This window comes from Stigmatopora argus, chromosome 19 (genome assembly GCF_051989625.1).
Source record: "Stigmatopora argus isolate UIUO_Sarg chromosome 19, RoL_Sarg_1.0, whole genome shotgun sequence".
In the NCBI taxonomy this organism is placed as follows: domain Eukaryota; kingdom Metazoa; phylum Chordata; class Actinopteri; order Syngnathiformes; family Syngnathidae; genus Stigmatopora; species Stigmatopora argus.
In genome coordinates, this window is record NC_135405.1 from 4936200 (window position 1) to 4946963 (window position 10764).

The following is a 10764-nucleotide window of genomic DNA, read 5'->3' on the forward strand; positions in this document are numbered from 1 at the left end:
AGCAATCTCTCGCCGTTGCACCAACACCGCAGCTCCTTATCAAACAAGCGATGTGATGCAGAAACTACACTACTGACATGTTCTGTCCTCACAGCCACTGTTTAGATTGTTGTTTATTGGAGCAGTGGTGACAGCTGGGGGATGGGAAACAGATGAGGCAGGGGAATGACTCACACTGCGACTCAGTTGGAGAAAGAGATTGGGGAAAGAGGTGGAGGCTGCCAAGTATTTCCTTGTAATGACTGTACCCCAGTCTGGTCGTAAAATGTAAGTATCTCCAGAGAGCTTCCACGGTGACCCACTGTCACTCCACATACCTCCTCCACATCCTCAGAGGCACTGAATGACCTCTGCTGTCATACAAAGATGTAAAGGGTTATTATTCATCCAGGGGAAAAAGAGAAAATACCGGCACCTTCTGGCAGTGGAAATAAAGGTCAATTGAGGACGAGACAGGATTTTTTAAATTACTATTTATCCAAGAAAAGACGACACTAGTTTAAAATGTATAAAAACACAGTTGGAGATCCTTATGTGATTTTTTTTCCCATTTGACTTTTCAAATCGTCTTCATGGTATTTCTCTAACCTAACTCAGTTAGTATTGAGAATGATGATTAACTGATGGAAATAATTCAGTTAATGTCCATTAAATGTTCACAAATCTACATTAATCTATTAATGGCCTATGTGAATTTTCTACTCATACAGGAAGGTAATAAAGTAGTTAATGGTGCATCAAAAATCACATGATCAAATATGAACAGGACAGTTCTCACACATGCAATGTGTTTGTTAGAAGTTATATATTTACAATGATTTGATCATGACAACGCCCAAAATTTCAATGTATGGGGTTTATGTCTAAAGACACTGCAGTACATAACTTTTAAACTGATACAAAAGTAAGGAACCAAAGGATGCTCAAAAAATGCATTTATTCAGACAAAGAGGGTTTTAAGTAATCCAGCAAAAATAGGAGAGCAGTGGGAATTAGTAGCACCAGCTACTTGGTAAATTTAAATTTAAATCCCTTTCTGGTTTCCCCCCAAAAAAGCTTTTTTGAATAATTCTGAAATGTAGTACATTGTTTTTCAGTTTTGAGTAAACTATTTAATCTATGGCAGTTCACCATTTTGTACCTTTTCAAGCTATTGATTGGACCAAAGCCATTTGAGTTGCAATAAATGACTAAAAACTTAGGTGTTCCAAAACCTTTGACCGCTAGTATAACTTTGAACTTTGAAAAACAACGTTAACTAGTGCTGCAGCGGTAATGACATGGGTATCAGAAAAAAAACCCAGCTATGGCATAACACTGCAAGCCCGTTGATTAATGATGAGTAAAGTTATCTAATCTAATCTAATCTAAACACATGACATTATGTGAACATCATTTATTTATTTTATATTCATATGAAGACAGTGATTCTTTAACATGACTTTTGAAGACAACATCATACAAATTGTCTTCCTTTTATGTTCAATGATAAAACTATTTACAGAAATTTCAGTCATTCATAAGTGGTATTTTTTCTAACTATATTATAATTTACACCATTACAGCATGAATTCGACACTTTCCTGAATTAGACGGTCAAGTCTTCAAGCCATAATATCAAGACACAGTGCTTCACACAGATACTTACATATTTAGTGTGTATACATACCAAGCAGTTTATAACATGGCTACTGATCTGAATTGAGTTACATTACCTCAAATGAAAGTCTTATTTGTCATTGCAAACATTTTTTAAATGTACACGTTTAAATAAGAGCCTGCAAGAGACACAAGTGCATCTAGTGGTCTTTGTGTTCACCTCACTTTAAGGATTTCAGTTGATAACCAAAATAATTAGTCTTATACTTCAAGAAGAACACACCCAAGCAATGGAGCCTCTATGATTTAGTGGGTTCTTCATAGGTTCTCACAGAGAACTTGAACCCATGGTTATGAAGGCGGTCAATGAGACTGGTTTTGTAGAAGGCACTTCCTGGTGTGTAAACTCCTCCCCTGTTAACATACCGTAGAGTTAAAGAGATACTAAACATTTGCAAGAACACATCAAGATGTACTTTCCAAAGATGGTTTGAGAGAAGAAACTACTGACCTCCTGGGAAGGGAGTGTCTTTCTTTCAGCACGGTTACTGCCGCCTGTACCATAGCAATTACTGTGGCCACATACCCAGGCTCTAAAACACATTGAAGCAAAATTGAATGTTAAAATAATCGGAAGTGAAAAATGTCCAGTTAGCATGCAGTTAACACATTTACAAACAACTAAATCCATGAAAACCAGCCCTAGAATTTTCCGCTTTATATTGAGTACCTATATGTATGTGACCGGACGTTTCGTCGAAAGACGTTTGGTCCCCGGATGTTTGGTAGAACGGACGTTTGGTAGAACGGACGTTTGGTAGAACGGACGTTTGGTAGAACGGACGTTTGGTCGCCGGGTTCGCTCAATCTTATGAGAGGGAGGTAGACAGAGAGTTTACTGTTGAAAGCGAGCAACCAGGTAATCTCTCGCTCTTAAAAATTATAATCATGAGAAAGTGAGTTTGTAATTGCATTGACAATGTAAAAGAGCATGAATATCAGAATATCGCTCGCTCCCGGCAGATCTATTGGCGTGTGTACATGCTATTCAGCGCCGGATTCGCTCGCTCGCGGCAGAGCAGAGTTTACTGTTGAAAGCGATCAATCAGGTAATCTCTCGCTCTCAAAATTATCATCATGAGAGAAAGAGTGAGTTTGTAATTGCATTGACAATATAAAAGAGCATCAATATCAAAATATCGCTCGCTCCCGGCAGCGAATCCGGCGTTCTACCAAACGTCCGGGCGACCAAACGTCTGGGCGACCAAACGTCCGGCGACCAAACGTCCGAGTACCTTATATGTATAATTAAATACACATCAAATGGGTGGCATCAAGCGTATTTCTTTTGCAAGGCATACCTTGTCCCCTTTGATTTAAATTTTTCATTTTACCAGATCATATATAGAAACTGAACTGTTGGCGTCCAAACTTGCAGAGTTCACCTGAGCAATGTACACCTACCTCCTCCCATGACCTCAGTGCAGATCTTGGCATTGGGTGGTCCCTGTGAGGGGTCCGTACCCTCCGAGTATCCCTCTCCGAAAAATGTCATGTTGAAACAGGTGTCTTCAATCTGGTAGGTCCAACATAAGAGCAGGATTTTAAACAACTAAACTAGTTTAGCTGACAATGTCAACAAGTGCTCTGCCACACTGTGACCTCAGGAGGCACATAAGTGAATTTGATAGATTAAGCTTCATTGAGCCACAACCCATAGTCCTTTTCTTTGTAAAATAAACCAAAAAGGTTGAGTTGTACACTCTCCCAGATCCTAACCTCCTCTTACGTCATTGTTTATTAATATTATTCATCCACGTTTTTTGTACAATTTCAATAGTTATTGATCTGTGGGAGTCTTGTTAGTTTATTTTTGAAAACTTTTTGACAAGTTTCCATAATTTAATTAGTGTGAGAAAAAAATCCATGATAGTGGGTTTTTAAAGGTATCATTCAAACCATATAAAAAAGGCCCAGTTTTCCATTCAATGTCAGCTAAACAAGTTTTTATACAATTACTACTATCAAAACTCTCATAGTATGAAAAAACATAATTGGATACATATATAGTTCAGCAGATGTTAATATTTATAATAAAATGATAATTGCAGTAAATTAATGTAGAAGTCAAAATCATAATATTAGCGAGGAAAAATACCACAATACTTACAGAAATGAAGGGGAAATATTGGGGAGAACAAAATCTAATAAAAATGTTTTTGAGCCTTAAGATGAACATGTATGTAAAAGATATAATAATAACATAAGTTGTATATCAACAGGGAAAAAACAAATCACACACAAACAAAAATAAGCAAATAAATAGACAGTTCAAATGTGAAAATAAGTTTTACAGTAATAAAGTCCTTAGAATTTTATGAAAATCAGTTATCTACATGAACGCCAAATAAAAACTTAAAAACAAAACCATTACTTCAGTATGAAATTCAAATTCATTGGACTTTACTCCGCATTGATTCAACAATGTGCCACCACCTATACTCGTAACACATTAAGAATCACTCTTCGATCTGTTTACAGGTTAAATCTATCCAATATAAGTCAAAATTACATTAAACACATTTTGACTGGTATACATAACATTGGCCTTTTTTACTTTGTCAATCTCTATGATGAAACCTACATCTTAATTTGGATCTACAATAAAAAAGTCAAAGAAATATTAACAAATAAAACTTACCTGTTTAATTGTTGGACCAGCCTTACTGAAGAAGCCAAAGGAAAAAAACCTAGGAAACTTTGGAAAATGAAGACACCGTCAAAACAATTAAATCAGTTTCTTATTCACCTGGGGGAGCACAGTTCACTTGAGTTAACTCAACAGAGTTTGAAAGAAAGATGGCATTAACATAATTTAGCAAACTTTGTGGCTAATGTTTGACCAAAAATATTCTGCTACCAAATCAGTGGACATTTTGATGTTAGCCTTTAAGTTGCACCCTACAATTAGTTTTAAGTAAGAGAAAATACTATAGTATGCTGGTATGATGGAAAACTGAAGGAATCTAACTTTGCTGCTTGGTGAAAATAAGGACACAAAGTAGTAATGTTGTGTTTACCGTGGTGAGTAGTTTCCTGCCGAGCCTAAATTTGACCAGTATCCAGAATGCAAGTCCTCCAACAAAGAGCTTGGCAACTGAGCAGAGACCACCGACTCCAACGTACGCACAATACTGGATCTGTCAATAGAGGACGGAAAGGATGCAAAATCAGAGGTGGAAATACTGTATATACTTGTATAATGACAATAAAAGCATTCAATTTAAATTAAAATTAAAATCACATTCAACTTTGGTCAGCACAAATAATGTATTAATCACATTTAGTGGATTATAATTGACACGAATACTCACTGGTATTCGACATTCCTCCTGGTAAAGGAAACGTTGTGTTCTCTTGACTACAGAAGGGTCCGAACCCATAAAAGGGATAGCGTACTGCACAATCTCTTTGCTAAAAAACACACAACCTCTGCACATACACACAAGACACATGTAATATCAGATTATCCATTCATATACACAGAACAAACTCTGTTTAAACAAATATACATACTTATACATATTACTATTCACATACTCAAGCAGCAAACATATACAGTATCAGACAATTTTCTTCAACACAAAGTAAAGCCATGTCAGCCCTTTTACAAACACAGTATTAATACATATATACTACTGAATAACAAATGTTCATCCAATCATATAGTCGGTCGGTCTGACTTTTCTTATTCTAAGACAATGTTGGGAGGGTGCATTTTAATCAGAAGAGGACCAACTTTAAATTTTCTAAGCAATTAGTCAAAACATCAGTAAAGGTGAAGTACAAAAATCAGCAAAATATATGCCACTAGAACAAACTGGACCCTATTAATTGAATGAAATTGGTCCCCAAAGTATGAGTATATATTTTGAATAATCAATTAATACAGAAACAAATGGTCATAGATAGTTTTATTTTTTTAAAGGATATGATAAGTTGTCAAGGAAGATAAATTTTGCAGAAAATAATCAGCCCTTTCGTACCAAATTGTGTCAGTATTTTTCAAACACAGATGCCAGTATGCTTATCCATATTATTATTGTACATCTTTAAGATAATAGGAAAATTCTTTATTGATAGCAGAAATTCAGGATTTAGAGATTAATTATATTCAAATACTGCGTAATGTACCAAAATAAATTTTAGTTTTCCATCAGTGCTGCCATAAAGGGAAATAAATCACTCTCCATTTGGATTTAGTACAAGTACACATTACATTTTAATGATGTTATTACCTAAAACCAGACAGACTTGCCAACAAGAAATTGCTTGCTTATCTGCTTACCTCGGTCGGACTTTGGTTCCCAAAACAGGTAGCTGCTTATGGCCAAACTTCCTCCTCAACTTGTGCAAGGCGCCACTGTCTGCGAATCCGTGCACAGCTGACTGCCACGTGGCATCATGACCGCATGAACCCTGCAAGGGTTAACAACACTTGGCATATGATGATCTATTTTCATTCCAATGTTTTATTTTCTCCTGAGGATTATCACATGTGAGTTACCTGAGGCCCACTGTTTATAGTTAAGAAGCTCTCCACTGCCGTCAACGTGCCTAAAACGACATAATTTCTAAAATGAAATCATTTTAAATTAGTTTAATATCACTTCCGTTTTATGTGTAAACGTTTCCCACCTGAACTAATCATGACTCATGCTTGAAGTCCGAATTGCAAATCATTATTGAATGTGTGTATGTATGTATGTATGTATGTATGTATGTATGTATGTATGTATGTATGTATGTATGTATGTATGTATGTATGTATGTATGTATATAAAGATATATATATATATATATATATAAAGATATATATATATATATATATATATATATATATATATATAAAGATATATATATATTCATACATACATACATATATACACATATACATATACACATACATATATACACACATACATATATACACATATACACACATACATATATACATATATACATATTTTTCAAACTGAGACAATAGTTAAATGGCAGTCCAAAGCAGATATAAAATAAGATTTCTAAAACTTGTGTGAGGGGGGAAAAAGCAATGACAACAATTGAAATTATATTATACTAAAATATATCTTTGTTTTAAAGTTACAATCTAGCTCCCTTGTTGACTTGTTTTGTTTACCAGTGACATTCCCTACACTACTACTTACTGATAAAGTGTCATATGTAGTCTCTTTTTTCACTTTAAGGGCAATTCAGTTAATTAGCAATTCAATGTTTGCCATCATTTGCTGTCAAGAACAACATCTGGTCTGGAGGGACTCTCAGAGTCTCTATAAGTCCCCAATGAACCAAAGTCATCCACTAGATTTGTTGCTTTGTTATTATTAGTCGCTAAAGGAACACTAAATACAGTCAGTGTATACTAGATGAAATAACAAATGCTAACACTCCTCTTGAGCTACTTGTTTCTTCTTCTTTTACCACTTTTGTGACTTCTGATATTCTCTCTGAAAATTAGGTCAAACCTTTAAAATGGCTTTGAGTATAGAGAATTCCCAGGTCTGCCGGTATAGAATCAAAGCCGCAGCTCCCAATTATATACACTCCTCTCTCCAAAGCCTTTGTGTGGTACTCAAACTGCATGCGCTCCAGAAACTGTCAAAACAAGTACTGCTTTTTAAAGTCGAGTAGATTTGGTGTGACCGCTTGCCTGTTAGCATTCACATAATCAGACAAATTACCTGAGGTTCACCACAGATGTCAATGTAGTGAGCTCCATTCTCCACGCATGCAGCAACCACCGGTTCGCCATAAAATCTGTACTGAAACAATGAAATCAACAAAAAGGTCCATCAGTATTTATTTCGACATGGTTTGTTTTAATTCGTTCTTCAATTACTGCTACTTTCAATACTTACTGGACCCACACAGTTGAGAATAACCAGAGCCTTCTGGCACATGATGGCCAAAGATTCTTTATTAGACACATCTGCTACAATGATGTCAACATCTGTGTTCAACTCAGGCATGGCTAGAAAATAGAGAAGAAAAAAGAAAATATGTCCATGATGGAGTTGTCAAATTTTAAAACACACATTACCAAATGATCTTTTACAACAAAAAATCCTTCTGATCTTCACCTCATTTTTTTCCACTGGTAATTCTGTGCTACTTGCATTTTTTTTCTACGATGCAAAAATGAATGCATTTTCTATGCCAAAACTTGCTGAAACACACTGATGCTGAGAGCTATACAATTAATATTACATTACTTGTCATCATAATTTTGGCTGCCCACAATTAAATTCACATAACCTTACCAATATTATTTACATTTATGCTGTCTTCGTGAAGGATCCAAAATAAGAAGCAAGCCACCAATCAACAGGAATTTAAGTCATTTGGGAGACAAAGATACCATAAGATGCAAGTGCGGTAACAACATATTAATTCAGTATTTATTCACTTAGAATATGTGTATTTTAAAATCAGAGTTAAATTTTCTAATTCATCGTTTGGTATAATACATTTGTTTTCATTTTTCATCTTCTGAACCGCTTTATCCTCATTAGCGTTGCGGAGGGTGCTGGAGCCCATCCCAGCTGACCTCGGGCCAGAGGCAGGGGAGATCCTGAATCTGTGGCCACCCGATCGCAGGAAACAATTTAGAGTGTCCAATCCGCCTACCATGCATGTCTTTGGAATGTGGGAGGAAACCGGAGTTGCCAGAGAAAACCCACACAGGCCCGAGGAGAACATGCAAACTCCACACAAGTGGACTGATCTGGATTTGAACCTGGGACTCCCACTGTGAGGCAGAGGCACTACATATATATACACGTATATATACATACATATACACACGTATATATACATACATATACACATGTATATACATATATATACACACATACATATTCACATATATACTTACACAAACATATTCACATATATACTTACACAAACATATTCACATATATACTTACACAAACATATTCACATATATACATACACAAACATATACACATATATACATACACAAACATATACACATATATACATACACAAACATATACACATATACATACACAAACATATACACATCTACATACACAAACATATACACATATATACTTACATATACACACATATACATATACACACACAAACACACACACATATGCACAGGGGAGTTTCAGCGTGGATTTTCACATTTTCATGAACTTTAATTGTTTTTAATAGCAGAAAAAAACGCGAAGAAGTGATTTCGCGATAAGTGAAGTCGCGATAATCGAGGGAAGGCTGTACTCTATTGTATACATACCCAGCCTCTCGGCGGCTTGCTTTAACACCCCCTTAAGGCGTTGTTCATTTCTCCCAGCCACGGCCCATGTTGGACGGGTGTCTGTGATCGTGTCGGCGGCGAAGCGGGCCACTTCTTCAACTACAAACTTTCCTGTAAAGCCTGAAGCACCGAATATAACGATATGGTAAGGTCTGGTGGATGTCACCGCTTCCATTTTGTACGTGTACAAAATCGTTCCGAACGTTAAACTTCCGGTGGTTTTCACATGTGGTCAGCGTTTATTTATAATTTTAAAACATATTTTTATTATTTTTGTTATTGCTCTAATAAGTAGTGAGTTATCAATAGTTTATATCTTTGTTTCGTCACTGACGAATTGTCTTCTATTTATTGCACGTAGTTGTGACGCGAACGAAGGTTAATCGACAAAAATATAGATTTTTATCCATAGTGAAGGAAGAAGGGAGTACTTATATACATGTGCTAAATAATTTAGCTAATAGTAACCATTCTGTTTCACTCAAATGTGTCAAACATGCACATGTTGTTCCATTCGGGTATACGTTAGCGCGTCAGCCATATTAAATGTGTCAAAGTGTGCCAGGATTGATAACAAGTGTACACTGACCTCTTGTGGTCGTTATTAGTGCACTTTGTACGTGACGTCAAACATAATAGCATTATTCAGTCAAATACTGTGTCATCTTGAAATTACTTTACAGAGCAATCATTTAAATGCTACTTATCAAAAGCTAACTGTTAACTAGCTACCCTGTACATCCAACAAAACCAATTCCATATTCAAGGGTGTCCAAACTATTCCACAAAGGGCCACAGTGGCACCCATGGCATATCTGTTCATTTTGTTCACCTTTTTAGATTAAAAAATGCTACTGGCAAATTTAGTTCATTTCATTTTTTTTCCATTTTCTGAACAGCTTTATCCTCACTAGGGTCACGGGGGGTGCTGGAACCTATCCCAGCTGACTTCGGGCCAGAGGCGGGGGACACACCCTGAATTGGTGGCCAGCCAATCGCAGGACACAAGGAGACAAACCAATCACACTCATACCTAGGGGAAATTTAGATTCTCCAATCAGCCTACCATTAATGTCTTTGGAATGTGGGCGGAAACCAGAGTACCCGGAGAAAAGCCACACAGGACTTGGGAGAACATGCAAACTCCACACAGGTGGACCGACCTGGATTTGAACCCAGGACCCCACTGTGAGGCCGACGCTAACCACTCATTCGCCGGGCCGCCCGGTAAATGTAGTCATTTCCTTAATACCCAAGAACACCTTTAGGACAGTCAACTGCTATTGAAATGTTGACTACTTTTGTATTTTATTTTAACTGTTAAAACCTATTTCTGTTTAGGTACATAACTTTCATTTATTGACATGAATAAAAGCATGTGCACTTTATGGCCCAAGTGACGTTTTTTGTCATTGTATTTAACTTGTTTTAATTACATTGACAGTAATAGACATCCAATTAAGATCCATAATATAGTATAAAGTTTGTTTATTAATTTGCCTCTCCCAGGCCACAAGCATGCTGGAGACCCAAATATCATATTTGGACAAATAGTCACATATGTTTAATCACAATACAATAGTGTTGATATTGATCCAATTGTCTGTTTTTATTTAATTCACCTGCAGTCCATTGTTAAAAATAATTGCAATAGGTATAACCTGAAATTGTGGCGTACTAAGCAAACAAGTCATATTGCATAATTGGTCAACATTATCTATTGTGACAATACAAAGGAAGCATTCAACTCACCCCTTTGAACCAGTTTAATGTGATAATATAGTACTAGAAGTGAGTTG

General features: G+C 36.2%; 1 protein-coding gene across 1 annotated transcript; it reads right to left on the minus strand.

Moving 5' to 3' along the window:
• Nucleotides 1-1381: 1381 nt before the first annotated feature.
• On the minus strand, nucleotides 1382-9191 carry sccpdhb (saccharopine dehydrogenase b). Its single transcript, XM_077587237.1, has 12 exons — nucleotides 8945-9191; nucleotides 7539-7651; nucleotides 7362-7442; nucleotides 7146-7275; nucleotides 6167-6216; nucleotides 5948-6078; nucleotides 4974-5091; nucleotides 4680-4799; nucleotides 4301-4357; nucleotides 3064-3175; nucleotides 2111-2192; nucleotides 1382-2013 (listed from the first exon to the last, which is right to left on the minus strand). Exons 1-12 carry the CDS (start codon nucleotides 9138-9140, stop codon nucleotides 1899-1901), a joined length of 1305 nt encoding a protein of 434 aa, XP_077443363.1. The 5' UTR covers nucleotides 9141-9191; the 3' UTR covers nucleotides 1382-1898.
• Between the last annotated feature and the right edge of the window lie 1573 nt (nucleotides 9192-10764).

Coding starts and splice junctions, on each gene's coding strand:
- sccpdhb (XM_077587237.1), bottom strand. CDS start 9,140: ATGGAAGCGGTGACATCCACCAGACCTTACCATATCGTTATATTCGGT. Junction 7,652..8,944: donor GCAAGCCGCCGAGAGGCTGG/GTATGTATACAA, acceptor TCTATTTTCTAG/CCATGCCTGAGTTGAACACA. Junction 7,443..7,538: donor TTCTCAACTGTGTGGGTCCA/GTAAGTATTGAA, acceptor TCATTGTTTCAG/TACAGATTTTATGGCGAACC.